The sequence below is a fragment of the Juglans microcarpa x Juglans regia genome, chromosome 1D (assembly GCF_004785595.1).
Source record: "Juglans microcarpa x Juglans regia isolate MS1-56 chromosome 1D, Jm3101_v1.0, whole genome shotgun sequence".
In the NCBI taxonomy this organism is placed as follows: Eukaryota; Viridiplantae; Streptophyta; class Magnoliopsida; order Fagales; family Juglandaceae; genus Juglans; species Juglans microcarpa x Juglans regia.
The window spans coordinates 42,765,424-42,786,661 of record NC_054594.1 but is presented as its reverse complement, the minus strand read 5'-3'; the positions used below and the strand labels follow the sequence as shown (position 1 = coordinate 42,786,661).

The window sequence follows — 21,238 nt, the reverse complement described above, 5'->3', positions numbered from 1 at the left end:
GTGCAAACTATTTGAAGACGCCTTTTGGGGTTTGGGCTTTTACTAATTCCCGCCTTCAAAATTACAAAATATTGCACATGGAACTTGCTCTACAAATTACAATTATGCTAATAATCATTATTAGGCGAAGTTATTCATGTAATAGATCATGGAGTTTGACAACTTGAGTAGGATTGAAACAAAAAAAAAAAAAAAAAAAAAGGAGTAAAGCAGGGGAGAAGATTCTTTGATACTTGTTTGTCATCTCATAAAGGGTGAAAATCAGGTTTTTTAGGGAGGGGTGTAACCGGTCCGGTCCGGTCCAGTTTGGTTTTTGATAAAATCTTAGATCGAATTGGTATGTACTGGTTTTGTATTTTTCATAACCGATTACGCCACGGTTACCCTCCTAAACCGATACTTTCGATTTTACCGGTTTTCAATCTGATCGGGTCCCATTTTTTGATTTTTTAAAAATATAAAAAACATATAATAAAGTGTTACTTCTTATGATAAAATGTTATTAATAATTTAATATATATTATGTTTAAAGCTTATGATCAATTAAATTTTCATCTTTAAGATTAAATTTTTATTTTATAAATTATAATAACATTATCTTATATATAATTACATTAAAAACATATGATCAAACAAATTACAAATATTCATATTTAAGATTAACATTTTATGTTATAATTTATAAATTATAATATGAAATTATTTGATATATGATATATAAAAATTTAATATATAATTATGTATTATATATAAAGCTTATATATATATATTTTTTGTATAATATATAAAATTAATTTTTATATATATATTTTTTCCAACCGGTCCGGTTTTAGTTCCATACCAACCAATTTTTATAATATAAGAACCAGTTCTAGACCTGACCGGTTTAAAACCGGACCAACTAATCTAGACCCATTTTTTGATTTAAATTTATACCCATATTCTTAGGTAATAACTGGTCCAAGTTTTTATTGGTAACAATATGGCTTAGCAAAAGCAGGAAACAAAATACAGCTCACAACTCTTAGATTCAAAGATCCTGTCATATCATGATCAAATCTCATTATTTTGCCTTTTTTTTCTCTTAATTGAAAGTACAAAAATTGAGCATGCTAGTTCTCCTTCTTGCAAGTATTGGAGCAGGTATGGATGTAGTCTTGCACTTTTTCTGCATCTGTCACATTCAAATTAAAAAAAAAAAAAAAAAAAAGCATTATTAGTATGGAATAATCAAAGCAACTCTAAAATTCATGCATGTTCTAATTAAGAAATGGATATGGATTTAGCAAGTACCTGAACGGGAATCGGTTGACATGGATTCTGCACAATCAAGCGTGCAGTCAAAGATGGCAGATGGTAAAGGGGGCTGCGAGCATAATAGCATACAAGCTTCATAACAAAGCGTGAATTTTGGAGGAAAAATTTCCAGAGGCTTACAACGTTGAGCACAGATTTGAGTGCAATCAGCTGGTTGGGAATCGGATAATTGAGAGGCACTGGAAGGGAAATTAGGCGTTGACAGTAATTTATAAGGAGGAGGATTGCTCTCTTCTCTGAGCATTCGAGGGGGAACAATAGGATTACTAGCTTTAACTTGTGCTAAAGCTAGCACCAGCATGGTAATTAACACCATCATCATCCTCATCATCATCCCTACTCTCTTGATATCCTTTCTTTCCATAACTCCAATGATCTGCAGTCTTGTGCTAGCTGCTAGCTATATGTATATCGGAGTTTTTCTTTTTCTAAAAGTTGAATACAAGCCCATTATTTATAGACTCGGAATAGTTCTTTGTCATGAATGAGTTAATAATAAATGAGTATATGAGGTCTTGGCCATCTTTGGAAATCTCATTAATCTCTAGTACTAATGGAGTGTGAATGTCTTATCTTTATGACTATTGATGATTATTATTCCATTAATATGTTGGAGAATTTAATAAATTTTATGTCTTTAATTAATTTGTAACTATATACTAATTAATACGTGGTTTATAAATATTATTTTTGTTTATCTTCAAATCATTTGATGCGGCCATATGAAGGGAGGCCAATGAAAGGATGATAATTAAAACAATAATGAATAGGATTTTCTTAGGAGATTTCGTAATCCTGATCAATTAATGCAAAAGGAGAAAATTAGCTTAAGCCCAGCTCATGCATGACCATATAATATTATCTGATTCAGCTAATAAATAAATTATTGTCATAAAAGGCAGATTCAGATATTTCATTAGTAAGGTTGTATTACCTTTAATGTGCTGAGCATTTAATTTTGTTAATTTTCATCAAAGACTTTTTCACACAAGAAGCTGGTCGTTTACATTAAATAATCAGTTCTTTCCAAACGCATAGTTTTTTTTTTCTCAATCCACATTAATGAGCGAGCCATGCATTTCCACGGATCATATTGATATATGCTATCGTTTTAATCAGCTTATTCATGTTTATGAAGCAGCATGCATGCATCTTTAAGATTAATTGATTAATTATGAAAGAAACTATATATGTATACTTTACGTGCTTAAAAAAAATGATTTGCCGGCGTTTACATTATATTTAATTTTCAGGGTTTATGTATCGTCGGTAAATATAAATTAATATTGTCAGCACTTAATTCTTATATAAATAGCGACCACCCGGCCACTATTGATGTCAGGTTATGTACTGCATGTTGGGAACTAACTTATCAGCAATATATATATAATTGCCGTCGAGGGTAACAAGTTTCCGGAGTACATGAACACCATGCGCATATAAGCATGCATGTAGTTGATGATGATAATTATAGTACTTTTATATTCAAAGCTAGCATGCATACCCCAATCATATAGGAAGCATTAAGTACTAGTCTTCTTTATATATTAGATGCATCCCACTCTTGTTCTTTGTTTTACTGCAAATCCAAGCCAGAACTTCTTCTTGCAGAGGCTATACGTTCGTAGGAGTTCCCCCTGAACCTTTTACGTACTTAATAATCTGCATCTGCTACATATAATATGCTACATCAAAAACACTGATTAATATTTTCTTGAATATTATTTTTGTTCATGGGGGAAAGAGGGAATGGTCAATACCTGAGCAAAAACTGGTGGGATTGGCTATGGGAGATGCCTCTTGCATCGTTGTATACAGATATTATAGCAAACAGCAAAATTAACACGACATCCCTGCCTACCCACAGGCGAACAACTCATACCACACACACATGGATAACGTTGATGAGGTGTGGGCGGTAGGGGACGGGGATGGAGAGGTGGAGGTGGAGGGGAAGGATTGGGAGAGGTGGTGTGGGTGCTAGGGGAGGGGAAGGATCCTTCTCTACTACTTGTGCTACAGCTAGCACAGACAAAATCAGCAAAATCATCAACATCGTAACTCTCTTCATCTTAATTAATATTGTTTCCTTCAACCACTCCAAACTCTCTTCGATCCTTCAGTACTCAAAATGTGAAAAATTGAGGTTTGAATAACAAAACCATGATTTTATAGATTTGGAAGTTGGAACACTTTATCAAGAATTAGTACTGCATGCTGAAGTTTTGGTCATGAGTGGAACTTCCACTGATTTTCTACATAACTTATTGGGTGTGCTAATTACCTTTTTGTCATCAGTATATATGCAAATTCCAATTAACTTTCCGATCCTCGTGTAATAATTCCCTTGTATCGACATTCAGTATTCTACCTCTATTGGAAACAGTACTGTCAATTTAATTGCAAGCAGAGCACAAAACCATGATCTCATAGTAATTAGTATTGGAAAATTACCTTGTAATGGATGAGTGGACTCTAGCTGGCCGTTTGAAGTTTTGGCCATCGCGGTGGAACTTCCACTAATCTATGTTCTAGTTAATTATTTGGGTGCTCTAACTTCCTACTCAATCAGTGATTATCCATTGAAGATGTGACACAGAGACTATGAGATATAGTAACAATCATCATAGCTAATTATGAATTTGTTCCTTTTTCATTAAAAAAAAAAAAGGTGGTTGAGTTGACAGATCCAAGCTGGTTAACTAGGTTTTGAAACTCGCTAGTGTGCTCGGCAACAGAGGTGTCGCTTTTCAACTTCAAGTTAACAAGCCGTCATATCAAGAGCGCATTGTTTCGAGCAGTCTTAGCTTAATACATATCCTCTAACTTTTTCAGAGGTTATATACATCTGTCTTCTAGGCCACGTGGTGAAAGACACTATGGTTGATCTATTGCGTGATCTGACTGATAATCTTCTTATACATCTTTTTCCACACTTGATCCGTAACTTCATCGGGCTTCTACCCTTCATCTTCTAAGGGATCAGATAGATCTTTACAGTTCAAGAGATCCTCCATCTGAGATCTCCAAAATCTGTAATTTGAGGCAGTCAGCTTTATCATGGCGCCTGATGCTGAATCCTCTATGGATTTAGACTGATTCTAAATATAAAATGCAAGTACGTGATCTTTTAGGTGGAATATCGCAAAACAGACAACATTATTGTGTCCGGAATGCCTGATTTTGTTGAAAACGAGTCTTGTTTCGTTAAAATCTAACTTAATAGCACAAGAAATAAGCAAAAGAACCAAAACAGGAACTTTGTCGCGCATGAGACACGAAAAACGCGTGTCGAGAGTAGGCTCACTCTTCGATCTTCAGACGGCGCGTGAGGGAGCGTGTAGCGTCCTTCCGGCCTCTGGTTTTCACCGCTTTCCTTGTCTTGATGAGACGAACACAGTGGTATACTCAAATTTGCAAACTGAGCTACACACTAAAAACGATTTTTTTTTAAAAAAAAAAAAAAAAAACTCATTCCAACAATCTCTCTAATACCACTTGTTGGGAAAATCAACACAGTGGAAGGAATAAAAGTAAAAATAAAAGAGTACACCCATACACTCTGTGTCACTAAAAATTTAACGCGATTCGGCAACTGCCTACATCTACAGAAAAGAACTTCACTATTAAATAGTGGAACAGAAGAAAATATTACAGAGAAGAAAGATTACATTTTACTCTACTCAATTCAACTTTTTTCTTTTCTCTAAGAGCTCATGAGGTCTCTCTTTTCTTCTCTTCTTGATTATGTTTGAAGCTCTTACAAGAAATTTCAATTTACAGGCACCTCACATGTATGAATGTATTTATTTGCATTCAATAGGCTGAAGGTTGAACAGCAACTGCGAATGCATTTGTTGACTGCTTGTTTAGGCACGGATTTCAACAGTTGGGTGTTTTGACCTTCTTCTGGTCTTTATAGTACGTATCCAAATTCCTATTAATTAACTACCTTGTACGTGTGATATCGGCGCGCCTTGTATTGATCCACACTCTCTTCCTCTGTTCAAACAGTACTGTCAATTTACAAGTTGAGGTACCGCATGCAGAATCATGATCTCATAGTACTCTGGCAAATTTGCCATGGATGAGTGGTCAAAACCATGATCTCATAGTTGTTTGAAAAACTTCGCCATATGAGTGGACCATGCGTATAATAGACGTTTGAAGTTTTGGCAATCAGTGGAACTTCCATTAATTATTTGGGCGCTCTAACCTTATCCCTATCGGTCATTACGCATTAATTAAGATAATTATCAATGGGAATTCAGAAAACAAGTTAATTAAAAGAACCTTGAACCCTTATGATCTTATTCCTTCTTCATAAAGAAAGATTTAGATGAGCTTTGCTATATATATAATCAGTAAACTGAGTTGGCTGGTTGGTAACAAGCTGCATGGGGAAAGTACGTTTGTCATGACTAACTTAACGACAACAGCCACATGATATCCAGAAAAGATTAGTCAATGAGTACCTACGTAATTATTTATAAGGGATTTAACGGAATGCAACAGATCATGATCATCAAGGTCGAAATCTGTTGAATTCTGTAACTTCAAGATTGAGAAACAAAGAACTTGAAATGCAAAGAAAGGATTGAGAGCAAATTCAATATTGAATCTGTTATTTCCCGGAATTGAATTGATTATTTACATTTACATCATTTCTATTTATAGACACGTATGCTAACTAACTTAACTGTACAGAAGATATTTACTTAGCACTCACTATTTATCTCATTTTCATTTGAACTAAATTTCACTGTCATTTGGAAATATCTTTTGATCTTCTCTGTTTAGCTTCCCTTGACTTCAACTCCAAAATTTCAATTTGAGTTTGTATATTCCAACACCCCCCCTCAAGATGGGAATGGATATTGATCATTCCCATCTTGCGGATCAGATGGTGGAAACTGAGGGAACCAAGTGGTTTAGTTAGAATGTCTGCCAGCTGATGTTTGGATGGAATGTGAATGATCTTGATCAAACCTTCTTGCAATTTTTCTCGGACCAAATGGCAGTCTAGTTGAATGTGATTTGTTCTTTCATGTTGGACAGGGTTTGATGCAATATTAGAAGCTGGTTTACTGTCTGTATAAAGCAAAATAGCTTGTGGATGAGGAACCTTGAAGTCAGCTAGCAAGTAGATCAACCTTGTAGTTCACAAGTGGTAGATGCTAGAGCTCTGTATTCAGATTCAGCTGAGGATCGACTAACTGTTGGCTGTTTCTTTGATTTCCATGATATAAGAGAGTCACCCAAAAACACTGTGAAGCCAGTAATGCTCTTTCTGGTGTCAAGACAGCCACCCCAATCACTATCTGAGTAGGCTTTTAGATGAAGAGGGGAATGTGCAGACAGAAAAATCCCTTGGCCTGGTGTTGCTTTGATATACCTGAGGACCCTTTCAGCAGCTTGAAGATGATTGCGACTAGGATTAGCCATGAACTGACTTAGTGCTTGTACTGAATAGGATAGGTCAGGTCTAGTTATAGTGAGGTACAATAATCTACCCACTAATCTTCTGTATTGTGCAGGATCTGTCAAAGGAGGAGATGAGTCATTTTCACTCAACTTTAGTGTAGACTCCATAGGAAATGCCATTGGTTTACAACCTAAAAAACCATTATCTTGCAAGATATCTAAGGCATATTTTCGTTGGCATAAAGTTAAGCCTTTGGTTGATCGAGCCACTTCTATCCCCAAAAAATACTTTAGTTCTCCCAAGTCTTTGATAGTGAAAGAGTTATGTAAGAACTTTTTGACAGTGACTATATCATCAAGATTATTAGAAGCAAGAATCACATCATCAACATAAATCAAGAGAGCTATAAAACTGTTTGAATTATGCTTGATGAATAGAGAGGAATCAGACTTCCCTTGAATAAAACCAAATTGAAGTAGAGAAGATGACAGTTTGGAAAACCATTGTCTTGAGGCCTGCTTTAGACCATATAGGCTCTTTTTGAGTTTGCAAACTCTCGGATCAGTTGGTGAAGAATACCCTGGTGGTAGTTGCATATACACCTCTTCATTTAAATCTCCATGGAGAAAAGCATTGTTTACATCAAGTTGATGTATATGCCAATTCTTAATGGCAGCAATGGATAACAATGTTCTCACTGTTGTCATTTTAGCTACAGGTGAGAATGTGTCAAAGTAATCAAGGCCTTCTTGTTGGGTGTAGCCTTTTGCTACTAATCTAGCCTTATATCTATCAATCGTGCCATCAGCTTTGAATTTAACACGATATACCCACTTACATCCAATTGCAATCTTATTTGGAGGTAATATTGCAAGTTCCCATGTTTTATTTAATTCAAGAGCTTTGATCTCATTTAACATGGCTGCTTGCCAATGTGGATAAGAATTGGCTTGTTTGAAAGTCTTAGGTTCAAAAGTAGATGACAAAGCAGAAGTAAAAGCTGCATGTCTAGGTGACAATTTATGTGTTGAAATGAAATGAGCAAGAGGGTATGGCTTACCAGAAGAAGGAATGCAGCAGCTGAAAGATTTTTGAGATGTTGAAGTAGATTGAGCCGTATTACCACAATGAAAATGCTGCAAATATGAAGGAGGATTCCTTATTCTTTCAGATCTTTGAAGGCTTACAATTATAGGATTAATCTGTAAAGTAACAGGTGCTGGAATTTCAGAAGATGGATTTTGTGAGGTTATAGGGTTAGTTTGTGAAGTAGCAGATGTTGGAATGGTAGAAGAAGGATTTTGTGAAGTTATAGATTCTGGAACTTCAGAAAATTGATTTTGTGAAGTAGTAGTTTCTGGAATTGCAGAATGTGGATTTGGTGGATTAATGGGTACTGTGAAGTCATGCATTTGAGGAAAATCAGGGAAGACAAAAGGTGTGTGAGTAAAGTTTGGAATAGAAGGAAAGACATTCTCATGAAATATGACATTTCTGGAAACAAAGATTTTAAGAGTAAGGAGGTCAAGCACTTTATATCCCTTGATATTTGGTGGGTAACCAAGAAACAAGCATTTTGAGGCTCTTGGATGAAATTTACTTCGACTGGTATGGATTGTGCTGGCAAAACATAAACAGCCAAAGGCTTTAAGATAGTTATATGCAGGAGATTTGTGAAAAAGGAGAGCATATGGTGTGTTATTATCTAGCACAGATGAGGGGGTTCGATTTATGAGATGTGTTGCTGTCAATACACATTCAGTCCAGTATGTTAAAGGCAGTTTAGATTGAAAAAGGAGAGCTCTAGCAACATTTAACAAATGCTGATGCTTTCTTTCAACTCTACCATTTTGCTCAGGAGTTTCTACACAAGATAGCTGATGTATTATACCATTTTCTTGATAGAAAGAAGGCATATTGAATTCTTGGCCATTGTCTGTTCTAAATGTTTGTATTTGAGTATCAAACTGAGTTTGAACATATGCAATGAAGTTGGCTAGTAAAACTCGAGTTTCTGATTTAGCTTTCATAAGAAAAACCCAAGTAAAACGTGTATGATCATCTACAATGGTAAGAAAGAATTTATAGCCAGAATGAGAGATAGTGGAGAATGGACCCCAAATGTCACAATGCACTAATTGAAAAGCTTTATTGGAATTGCTTTGTGATACAGGAAAAGACAGTTTCTTTTGTTTTGCTAGAGGACAGATCTCACAAATATGTTTGTGAGATATTTTTACAGAAGAATCAATAGAACTAATGAGTTTTAGTTTGGCAGAAGATAAATGTCCCAACCGAAAATGCCACATGTTAGGACTAATGGTAGATGAGTTAGCCAAGAAAGAGCTGTTTGAATCAGGAATTTCCTTCTGTGTATCAGCAGAAAAATTGATGAGGTGGTATAGACCATTTCTGACTTCAGCAAGCCCAATCATCCTCCATTTGCTGAGGTCCTGCAATACACATTTAGATTGAAAGAAAAACAAGGCAACAGAATTTTCTTTAGTCAATCTGGAAGCAGAAATGAGATTGACATGAAAAGAGGGAACATAAAGAGCATTGTGTAGAATTAAATCAGGGGAGACTTTAACAGTACCAGTAAAACTGATAGGAACTGAGTGACCATTTGGTAAATGGACTGAAGAGGGTTTGTTTGGGATTTTTATCGATGTGAACAGATGAGGAGAACAGATCATGTGATCTGTTGCTCCAGTATCTAATATCCAAGGAGAGATGTGATTTAAGGAGGTATTAGCTAAACAAAGAATGTGATTATTACCTGATGTAGAGGCAGTGTTAACTGCAGGATTAGGATTGATAGGAGAAGTGGATAGGCTATTTGCAAGAGTGATCAAATTCTGTATTTGCTCTTGAGAAAAAAACATAGCTGGGCTGCTTAAGTTTTGCTCCATAGAAGATGCAATGTTTGCATTGGGCAATCGTGTAGAATTAATTCTCTTTCCTCGAGGCCCTTTCCATCCTGGTGGATAGCCTATAAGCTGGAAACACTTATCTACAAGATGTCCAGAGAATCCACAATGGGAACAGATGACATCTGATTTTCCTTTGACTTTGCTGAACTTAATAGCATTCGAATAAGTTTGTGTATATGGTTGTGCAGCAGCCATAGCATGAGAATCAAGGAGGATATGTGCTGCATTAGTTAAGGAACGTTGGCTCTCTTCTTGTATCAATAAAGAGAAAACCTTGCCCATTGATGGTAATGGAGAAAGAAGCAATAGTTGGCTTCGAATTGCTGAAAAAGAATCATGCAGACCAATCAAGAATTTCATGATATAGTCAGCTTGTTGTTGATCAGCAAGGTTCTTCAACACAGCACAGGTACACTTTTCCAAGAATCCACAATTACAAGTTGGAAGGGGACGATAACTAATGTATTCATCCCATAGTGCTTTGAAAACACTAAAATACTCAGTGATTGAATTTGAGCCCTGAGAAATAGAGCTTAAGGATTTTTCCAAGGCAAATACTCTTGGACCATCACTATGCAGGTATCGAATTTTTAATTCGTTCCAGATATCAGCAGCAGTGTTGAAATAAAGAAGACTACCTCGAATCTCCTTTGCAATGGAATTCATTAGCCAAGAAAGCACAAGATTGTTGGCCCGTAACCAAGCAGTCTTAAGTCGAGAGTTAGTAGAACTAGGTTGAGGCAAACTCCCATCGATGAAGGCAACTTTGTTCTTGACTGTGAGAGCAATTGTGATGGACCGACTCCAAGCCACATAGTTATCACCAGAAAAAATTTCAGATACAAGAAGAGCTCCAGGATTATCAGATGGATGCAGGTAGTAGTAACTTGAGGAATCATCAGATGGATTCCCCAAAGGAAGCGAAGAATTTTCAGAAGAATTATTAGAGGATTCTGCCATAGAAGCAGAAGAAAGAAATCCAGAATTGTGTAAAGAAAATCAAGAAAGCAGCAGAATGTTTATGGACGATGATACCATGTTGAATTCTGTAACTTCAAGATTGAGAAACAAAGAACTTGAAATGCAAAGAAAGGATTGAGAGCAAATTCAATATTGAATCTGTTATTTCCCGGAATTGAATTGATTATTTACATTTACATCATTTCTATTTATAGACACGTATGCTAACTAACTTAACTGTACAGAAGATATTTACTTAGCACTCTAACTATTTATCTCATTTTCATTTGAACTGAATTTCACTGTCATTTGGAAATATCTTTTGATCTTCTCTGTTTAGCTTCTCTTGACTTCAACTCCAAAGCTTCAATTTGAGTTTGTATATTCCAACAAAATCTATCAATTGCTTGTACGTAGTTCTCTGAAGATATAAAAAATAGTGATTCATTGGTCTTCCGGTTAAGGGTGTGAGCTGCCATATTTATTATGGGGATTCAGTTAATTACTTGTCGGCCAAACAAAATTATATTATCTATTGTCGCCCAAGTAATTAATTGGAAAATAACATATTATAACTGGATACATATATATATATATACACACACACACTACGAAATGCATGCCCTCTAGCTAGCTTGGCATATAATATATATTAAGAAGTACTAATTTTAACACCCAAAGTGCTGATCCACAGTATAAATTGATCAAGCTAGCATTAGTTCAGATTTATATAATAATTGGATGCATATATTGCATGATCTCAGTAATTGTTTCTTTTTGTTTTATTTCAAGCTGACATGTATATATAGCACATGCATGCTAGCTAAATACTAAACATTCTTCTTGCAGCTATTGTAGCAAGCTTCCACCCGATCTTCGTTCACTTTGTCTGCATTTGCCACATTAAAATTAACCAAAGATTAGTATACTATAATAACAAACATAAACACAAATTTTCTACTAGATCTAGCAGATTTATATACTAAGATTTTGATTTTTTTTTTCTTTATGTTTTTATATGTAGATATATACATATACATACCGGAGGCTGCAAGCTTGGTGGATGTGGGGTCAAGACAAGTAACGGTGCACTTGAAGATGGAATAGGAGAGATCTGCAGGATAGTTGCAGTGTAGCTTCTTGCAATGGTCTAAACAAGCCGCGTAATGCTTTGGAAATTTTTTAGCAAGAAAACACCCAGCAGAACACTTTGTATCACAGTCATGACCAGTAGTAGTACCGCTTGGTGCATCTTGTGTTAGTACGGGAGTCATAGGAGGGAGTAGTATGGGTGTTGGCTCGCCCGGAGATACTTGCGCTAAAACCAGCGCAAGCATCGATAGCAGAACAATCATCATTGCTACAATTCTCCGCATTCGTTCTCTTCTATCACCTTTGAATTAGTTTTCTTTCAATAAAAAGTTTGACTAGGGAGACCCAATTTATAGAGTTGAGTACTCTTTGGTGATAATTAATAAGTGAGCAATAAATGAAGACTGGCGTTTTGGGCATTCATGGAGATTTCATTAATCCACGCAATTAATTATTGACTTGATCTCTAACTTCTAGAATGCATCCTTAAGATGCTGATAGATCAGTTTCGTGTGGATCATTAAATACATCAATTATTTCTGTACATATTAATTAATATAGATGTAAAATAACTAAAATATCAATATAAAAACCATCAATAATGTGTTTAATATATGAATAAATTAACAAGCTTGTAAATAGATATTTAAAAAAATACAATTCTGCGTCTAATTTCCTTCACATTAATGCCATTATGTCCCATCCATATAAGTACTCCCACTAAATCTCACGTTTTGTAGTTGAAAAAAACATATATAACAAGATAATTAACTCATGATACCCTTACTATCGGTTACAAATAGTTTGAAGAAGTACATTAATTACGACCCAAATCAACATGACCGAGCATTAATTGAGGTAATACTACACTTGAAAGTACTTATGCATATAAATGAATGCATGAAATTAACTCATGATACCATGCATGCATGACGGATCAGCAAGCAATGAAGTACAAATAATTATAGGAAAATGGTTAATCTACCTGTGGAAAGATAAAATGTTAAGGGTAATGATACCTTTACTATCGGTTACAATTTATCTACTATCCGACGCTCACGTGGCTTTATTTTATCTCTTTCTTTCTTCTACTTTTTGCACCAACTGAGATTCAAAATACAAGCAGAAGTAATGCAGAACATTTCCTTCGCGCCCACCCAACTTGACGCTCTCCTCCCCGTGCCCAAGCTCTTCCCTCTACACCCAAAAGATGCCGTCGACGTCTGCAACCCGAGACAAGAAAGTGCTTGTGACACACTATCTCTCTCTCTCTCTCTCTCTCTCTCTCTCTCTTCAGAAGCTCCCCTCAGGTGATGATACGCTTCTCTCCCTCTCCGGCATGCCCAAAACTTTCGAACCAAAAGTGATACTGGAAACGTTTATGGGCCTCTAATGGCATCAATGGTGTTCTATGACCCATTCTAGATAGAGGACAACACTTTTCATAATTTTTAGAACGACAAGCATATGAATTCATGAGATAATGAGCCTCATCCAATAATACACTAAATTTCTCGGGTTATTACTCAGTTTGATTCTTAAAAATTTGGAATTCCACAGGAGCTACACTCCCTAGAAAGAATTAATGGAACAAATGCCTCTTAACAAAGAAGCAACTCATCCAATACTTGAAAGGAAATAAAGACTTGAATTGTTCTCTAGAAATGTCCACTACAAACTGAGAAACGATGTACCAGAGGAAACAAGACATCTGCCAGCTAGGTCCCAGGCCTACCCAAACTATTGCCAATGTATGTTGGCTTCTAAGACTAATCACAGAGACAGCATACAACATGTTTATAGCTTACAAACCCAAGCATCCAATACTTTAATCATATCTCTTCTCCATTGGTAAAACCAGAGCTTCAAAAATCAACTAAGCTTAACTCACATGTGACACAAGACTAAAGTGAAGAAGGCTCCTGATTCACCACCAATCTCTTCCTCAATAACTCCGAAGCATTTTCCATGGACAATAGCCGGACCGGATTCATCATACTCAACTTTGGATATTCACATCTGAAACATGAAAAGAAAAAAATATATATCAACAAAACAACCAAGCAAGATCCACAAACACCCACATGCTAGTCCATCTACCAGAAATCGAATGAAGTAATAGTAAATTCCTTAAAAGTTCTTTTAAAGAGTAAAAAAGTGATAGTGTGTCACAGACGAAAGTGAAGAAGAGAGAGAGAGAGAGAGAGAGTCACATGCACTTTCCTGGCTCGGGCTGCAGCCGTTGAAGGCGACTTTTGGGTGCAGAGGGAAGAGCTCGGGCGTCGAGAGGAGACCATTGGGTTGGGTGGGCGCAAAGGAAATAGTCCTGTATTTTGAATCTCAGTGAGTGTAAAAAGTAGAAGAAAGAGAGATAAAATAAAGCCACGTGGGCGTTGGGTTGTAGATAAGTTGTAGGAAAATGCTAGATGTCCGGTTGGGGGCTCCGGCGGGGAGCTTCCGTTGGGTTTCTATGTGTTTTTTTAAGTTTTTTTTATGTAAATTTTTTTAATAATTCTAAATATTACTTTGTGATTAAGAAAGTATTTTTTAATATTTTTTTTTTTTACTTTCTCATTAAAGAAGTATTTTTTAATGATATTTTAAATTTATTTTATTTTTTTAAAATATTTAAAAGTATCAAAAAATCTATATAAAAAATAACTTAAAAAATATATATGTAAAATAATATTACACTTCAGCGGGAGTTATAACATTGTCCTAAATTGTAACAGGTAGTAAGGATATCATTACCCAAATGTTAAAGTCCAATCTAAGGTCTAGCCATCAGGTCACATTAGAAGACAAGACAAAAGAATAGAAGTGGAGAGCAAGGGAGAATGTGGAGCAGGCGGGTGGCAGGGGATCAGAGCAGGTTAGAGGAAAAATAGGGGAAAAGAGAAGCTGACACAAGCCAATGGATCCAGTCCCATCACTGCAGACTCATATAAGCAACAGGAAATAGATAAAGGCCTTCAACCAGATGACCAAAGTACACTTCAGCGGAAGTTATAGCATTGTCCTAAATTGTAACAGGTAGTAAGGATATCATTACCCAAATGTTGAAGTCCAATCTAAGGTCAAGCCATCAGGTCACATTAGAAGACAAGACAAAATAATAGAAGTGGAGAGCAAAGGAGAATGTGGAGCAGGCGGGTGGCAAGGGATCAGAGCAGGTTAGAGGAAAAGTAGGGGAAAAGAGAAGCTGACACAAGCTAATGGATCCAGTCCCATCACTGCAGACTCATATAAGCAACAAGAAATAGATAAAGGCCTTCAGCCAAATGACCAAAGCACGCTCTCTCTCGACTTCCTCTTCTTCCTCTCCCTAAGAAAGGAGTGACCCAGTGAGATTTTCTTCTCTAACAAGTGGATCTCCAACTTCCTTTATACTGTGAGATGAGAGAGATCATGAGTGATTGTAAACAAATATATTATAGTAAAAACTCTCATTCCCAAATTCTCGTGGACGTAAGTCTAGTGCCGAACCACGTAAATCTTCGTATCTCTCTCTCTTTATTTTCTCTACACTTATCTTTCATAGATGTACGCACCGTCACTGAACAACTACACTGGAACTCTGCCGGGAGCACCAAATAACACCGATCAAGGTCCAATCGACCTAGTGGGCCGAGAATGACTCGTTTTCTCCTTTTGGCATGTTGTGCGATTTTACTGCATCAACACTACCTAACAAAAACTTAAAAAAAAAATTAATTTTTCGCACATCAGACGTAATTAAAAATCATGAAGTTTTAGATCAGGGTCAACTCAATAGCAAGGCCATTGGCTAATGCTCTCAAAAATAAAAGTGATGTGTTTTTTAAAAAGATAGAAAATAAAAACCATTTCATTAAATGAAATTTTAAATAATTTTTATATTTTCCTATGTGTGCAAGACCCCATATTAACACTAAATTTAATACCATGAATTATTTATATTTTTAAATAAGTTTATTAACATCTTGTTAAATTGAGTCATAAGATTTGCATTGAGACCTCATTTTAAGTTGTTGTATTAAATATGAAGTCAAACAAAAAATTATTGAAAGATTTTAAATAAAATCTCATTTTATTGAAAATTTTGAAAATATTCCATATAATAATTTATATTTTATTGTATTATAATTAAAATGACTCATTTAAATTTAACTCTAGGCCGATTAATTTGTATATATTTTGAATTTTAAGAGAAAATTAATAAAACAAGTCTTGTAAATAAAATTATAAATAAAAGTGTAAGTACATACAGTATTATTCTTAATTATATATTGCCCATAACTTTCGTAGAAAAGAATTTACATTATGTATATGCTTTGACGTCGATGTTTTTGAATGCACCGTTTCTTTTAGATTTCCTCGTGCCACAATGTGCGGACCATTTTCTAGCGATCATATCTATGCATATATGCATGCTACCACTTTATTTAACCGGCCAACCTTTTTCATTTTTTTTTTTATTCTCTTTTCTCTTTCCTAAGCAAGATTCAGGCTGCATTTAGATGTTAAATTAAGTTAACTTGAGTTGAGTTTAGATGATAAAATATTATTAGAATATTATTTTTTAATATTATTATTATTTTGAGATTTGAAAAAGTTGAATTGTTTACTATATTTTGTATTGGAATTTGAAAAAATTGTAATGATGAGTTGAGATGAGTTAAGATGAGTTTAGAAAGCAAACGAAGCTCATTGATATTATAAAAACCTGAATACAATATGTTCTAGGTAATTAGACAAATAAGAAATGAGGTTCTTTCCACTATGAAAACTTAAAAACAATGAAGAATAGAAATAAGGGATATGCTTCCATACAGATGGTTGGACGCAATCCATTATGCAATGCTATGTGCATATCGATTTTAAGATCGATGTATTTTTACTATTTTCTAATCTTCAAAACTGTTCAGAAAGTGATTGATGTCCCTGATAATGGATTGCATTTTCCAATCTGTAGGTTGTTTTACATTGTTTGTGGCTTGAACAACCTACTTTGAGTCTCCCTGAATGAAAATTTTCCCTAGATCTCTGTCATGTGCTTCTTGAATTTCTAACAGAGCTGCTGCAGCTTCACCTACATTTGGATTTGTGTTGTGCAAAAAAACAATGCTTACAAGAACTGGGGTTTCTATTTCAATTTGGCTGATTATTGCTGCAACACTACCATAGCTTCTTATTGCAACACCAAAGGACAGCAAAAAGAAACCTTCGGGAAGCCATCTTATTTATGTTTATTTAAGTAGCTGCTGCGCGCATGCTTATGCTTGTTTGAGATTACTCAATTAATCATAAAGGAAACTCACCACAACAGAAAGGGTCATTTGAGACGAAAATTTTCATCCCAAAATACGCCAATTTAGTCCCAAAAAAGTTTTTGAGACGAAAAAAAATTCATCCCAATGTCGTTCCAACATCACTGTGCCAAAAGGTATTATGGGATGAAAATCACCATTTCGTCCCAAAAAATATCTTTTGGGACGAAATTGAAAGAAACCGTTCAAACATGTTCGAACGGTAATTTCTTTTTGTCACGGTTGAAATTCGTCTCAAAATATCGTTCAAACGGAAATAATTTTAAGTTCGAACAGTAGTGACGTGTTTGAACGATTGCGAAATATGTTCGAACAAACATGAAGTCGTTCGAACGGTATGAATTTATCTTTGTGTTCGAACGTTAAATGGTCAGGTCGAACAGTATATGGGTTTGAACGGTATATGGGTTCGAACGGTATAGGTTATGTTCGAACACGACTGAAATAAATAACGTTCGAACGTTGTGGGATCGTTCAAACTCTACGAACATAAATTTCGTTCGAACATTATGTTAACGTTCGAACGCTATTGTCGTTCAAACATAGAGTTCGAACGTTTTATGTTCGTTCGAACGAAATCTCTTCAAGTTAAATCAATAATAGAAAACCAAATAGATATTCATAATATTTGAAAAAATATATTAGAAACTGTTTAACACTCACAAAAGTTTTATAATAAGCGCAAACTAAATAAATAACAGTTGAGACGGGCATTGTTCGTACATAAATAGATAATCCCAAAATCTGTACGTAAAAAGCCATCAGTTGCTTGGAGGCTTGTACTGTTGCATAAGCTGCTGCATTTGGAGTTGCATCTGTCTTCTGAACTCTTCTTGTTGTTCTTCATGTTGTTTGAGGCGCATCTCCATATCTGCTTGTTTTGCCAATTGAGCCTCTAACTCATGCTGCCTTGCAGTCAATTCTTCGATTCTGGAATTCGCATTCTCTAGCGCTATAGAAGTCATAGATGCATTCCCAGAAGAAGAGGAAGAGGGACCAGACTTTACACAGCAACCCAAACCCCTCAAATATCCTGAACGTTGACCAGGACTTGTGTAAAAATATCAATATCACTTGTTGATGAATTTTGATCTGACGCAGATTCAGCACGTATGGCAACTATTTTATTCTAGACATATATAAGATAAAGAATTAATATCGTCATAAATATTCTAATATATTTAATTAAAACAGGTTATAATACTTACATAATTTTCACGGGCATTAGGATGAGTCCACTCTCCATTACAATCAGTGTGCGATGCAGCATATAATTTTGTAAGATCATAATTAGTATCTGAATCTTGCTACAATAAATGTGTTAAGATATAAAGTCATTATGATTCATCCAAATAATTAACTATATCCAATAAAAAAAATAGCAATACCAATTTCTTAGAAAAGCGATGGAAAGATCTTGAGCCTGCATGATGATTAATCTTCAATTTTGATCTATTTTTTTTGTTCATAGAACTTCGCTCCTGCAAAGAAATTGAAAATATTATGAAGCGAAATGACAAATAGGACAAGTAAAATAATTAAATTTAATTATACCTGATATGATGGATGCTCAAACATGTCACAAAGTTTTTTTCCACTCAGAAGGTCGGACATCCTGAAAAGGATGTTGGCGTGCATCTTCATTCTTCTCAAACTTATTATAATGCTCATGACACATTGCCTTATATTTGCGAAATGCATTACCCATAAGCTCTTCCACAGTTTTACGCTCCTCTCTCCGACCAAAATTTAATTCAAAATCATCCTTAAAAAAATAGTCACAAACACATTATCATTTATAATATTCTAAATTTAAGTAAAATATAGAAATTTATTCTACTAAATCAATGTTTTAAACATTACCAAACAACGCTTTTTGATAAGCTATTTAACATTTTGGGAGACTTTCTTCCATGAAGTCATTGCCAAAGGTGCGTAAGTTCGTGTAAGAGCACCCACATGCGATGCAAGCCAAGCTGCTGGTTGTCCTTCGCCCCCTGTATGTTCGTCAGGAATGTTAACCTTGATCTTACCCACCTTCCGATATTTTTTCAACGTCACCCCTCTAGTGGTGCCTCGACCTTGACGAGATTGTACTGTAGACTCTATAAAAAATAACATTGTAATCAATTTCATTTATATGTCTATTATAGGACCTTAATTAATAACTTTTATGAGTATTAGATTTTTACCTTATTCTGTAGAGTCAATCTCTAATGGTGAGTCTGAAGCAGAGCTAGGAACAAGTGGAGAGGTGTTGCGAGCTTCCTTCCTCTTTGGCGGCATAATTTCAAACTACTGATACATTCAATAAGTAAAATATTTGTCATCAAGTGTAATGTTAACACATAATTGGTCAATCATCATCTGTATCAGTTTCATTTGATAATTCGCTCTCATCATCTGTAGATACTTCAGATGATTCAACATTTTCCTCAACTGTCGCATCAACAATTTCAGTCTTAATATCTTCTCTATTTAATGGAATCATCTCATACTGGCTCAAATCCACAAACAAATTTAAGGCGGGTTGACTCTCTTTGTATGCTTCTTGAGTAGAGGAGTCATATTCTTCTTTATCTTGTCCTTCCGCCTAAGAGATAACATCATATATATTTCTTGGAGAATATTTTTGTACTACTCGCCATTGATTTCCTAATTTCGGGTTATTTAAGTAGAATACTTGAGATGCTTGAGAAGTCAAAATAAAAGGATCATCTTCATATCATTTTTTTGATGTATTAACACTAAAAAAATATTCATCATCACGGACTCCAGTACGAGGATTGCTTAAATCCCACCAATCACACTTAAACAGATACATCGCAATCTCTCCCAAATATTTCTTCCAATTATATCGACAATAACCCCATAAAATCAATATTTTCTCCATCATAACTTCCTTCGACTAGGACACCACTATTTTGGGTTTTCCTATAACAATCTCGATCCATTGTGTGATACCTACTTTCCCGAAAAATATATACAGAATATCGAGCAGCGCGTCTCGATGAGCCACGCGCCAATGCATACAATTCATCCGATATATCATTTGGATTATTCGCATGCATTTGTACAACCTACATATTGAATAAAGCATATACTATATCAAAATTGAAATTAATATTTTTTCATTGGTTATTGAGTAACGCATATATAATGTCATTACCCGTTCTTCAAACCATCTCGAGAACTCCTCTTCATGTTTCTGGTTTATATTATTTACTCCCAGTTCCTTGAACACGTTAATATGATCACTGAAATTGATGATTACCACAAATTTTTTATATTCTTAGACTTTTTTAAAAGTAAATGAGGGAATTTAAATTAAGAAAAAGTTAAAACTTACATCAAGTAGTTCTCTATCTCAGGGCAATTGTTCAGCACGTACCACTGAGCTTTCTTGAACTCTCTTCCACACAAGTCATAACCACGCACTGCACCAATTGGACGAACTTGTTGGGAAAACACATTCTATTATCTTGCTTGGTCAATGTCAAAGTTTCTTTCTGGCCGGTCAAACCGAGTGTCAACTCCGTGGAAATATTTAGAACAGAAGGTATGCCACTCATCGTCGATATATGCTTCTGCAATTGATCCTTCTGGACGAGCCTTGTTACCCACTGTACGTTTCAACTTTCCAAGAAATCGTTCAATGGGATACATCCATCTATATTGAACTGGTCCTGCAAGCCGAGCCTCACGTGGCAAATGAACGGCTAGGTGAACCATGACGTCGAAGAATGATGGTGGGTAAATACTTTCTAGCTTACACAATATTATGGCAATTTCTCGTTCCATTCGATCCAAAGCTTCTATATTCAACGTCCTAGCACATAAGTCTTTAAAAAATGCACCCAACTCAGTCAAAGCCACGCGTACATCTCTGGTCAAGTACCCACGGATTCCAATAGGCAAGATACGCTGTAAGAAAACATGACAATCATGACTTTTTAATCCAGTTATTTTCCAATCATTTGTTCTCACACACCTTGTTAGATTCGATGCATAACCGTCCGGTAATTTTATCTTCATTAGCCACTCACAAAATGTAACCCTTTCATTCCTTGACAATGTATACCACCCAATCGGCATGTAGACAGACGAACCATTTTCTTGCAATTGCATTTCCCGTCTTATTCCCAACCGCTTCAAATCATTCCTTGAGTTTATTGTATCCTTTGTTTTTCCTTCAATTGACA

General features: G+C 35.4%; 2 protein-coding genes across 2 annotated transcripts; both read right to left on the bottom strand.

Annotated features, from left to right (window-relative positions):
• Positions 1-948: 948 nt before the first annotated feature.
• LOC121261608 lies at positions 949-1,766 on the bottom strand. Its single transcript, XM_041164057.1, has 2 exons — positions 1,294-1,766; positions 949-1,174 (listed from the first exon to the last, which is right to left on the bottom strand). The coding sequence occupies exons 1-2, from the start codon at positions 1,679-1,681 to the stop codon at positions 1,113-1,115; spliced, it is 450 nt and encodes a 149-aa protein (XP_041019991.1). The 5' UTR covers positions 1,682-1,766; the 3' UTR covers positions 949-1,112.
• A 9,645-nt stretch (positions 1,767-11,411) lies between these two features.
• LOC121261679 lies at positions 11,412-12,050 on the bottom strand. The gene is made up of 2 exons (XM_041164159.1): positions 11,678-12,050; positions 11,412-11,524 (listed from the first exon to the last, which is right to left on the bottom strand). The coding sequence occupies exons 1-2, from the start codon at positions 12,009-12,011 to the stop codon at positions 11,466-11,468; spliced, it is 393 nt and encodes a 130-aa protein (XP_041020093.1). The 5' UTR covers positions 12,012-12,050; the 3' UTR covers positions 11,412-11,465.
• Between the last annotated feature and the right edge of the window lie 9,188 nt (positions 12,051-21,238).

What these genes read in the sequence shown, in the direction of transcription:
- LOC121261608 (XM_041164057.1), bottom strand. Translation starts at nt 1,681, where the DNA reads ATGGAAAGAAAGGATATCAAGAGAGTAGGGATGATGATGAGGATGATG. An exon ending in GTCAACCGATTCCCGTTCAG is followed by an intron (nt 1,175 to 1,293) that starts GTACTTGCTAAA and finishes TGAATGTGACAG; the next exon opens with ATGCAGAAAAAGTGCAAGAC.
- LOC121261679 (XM_041164159.1), bottom strand. Translation starts at nt 12,011, where the DNA reads ATGCGGAGAATTGTAGCAATGATGATTGTTCTGCTATCGATGCTTGCG. An exon ending in CACCAAGCTTGCAGCCTCCG is followed by an intron (nt 11,525 to 11,677) that starts GTATGTATATGT and finishes TGGCAAATGCAG; the next exon opens with ACAAAGTGAACGAAGATCGG.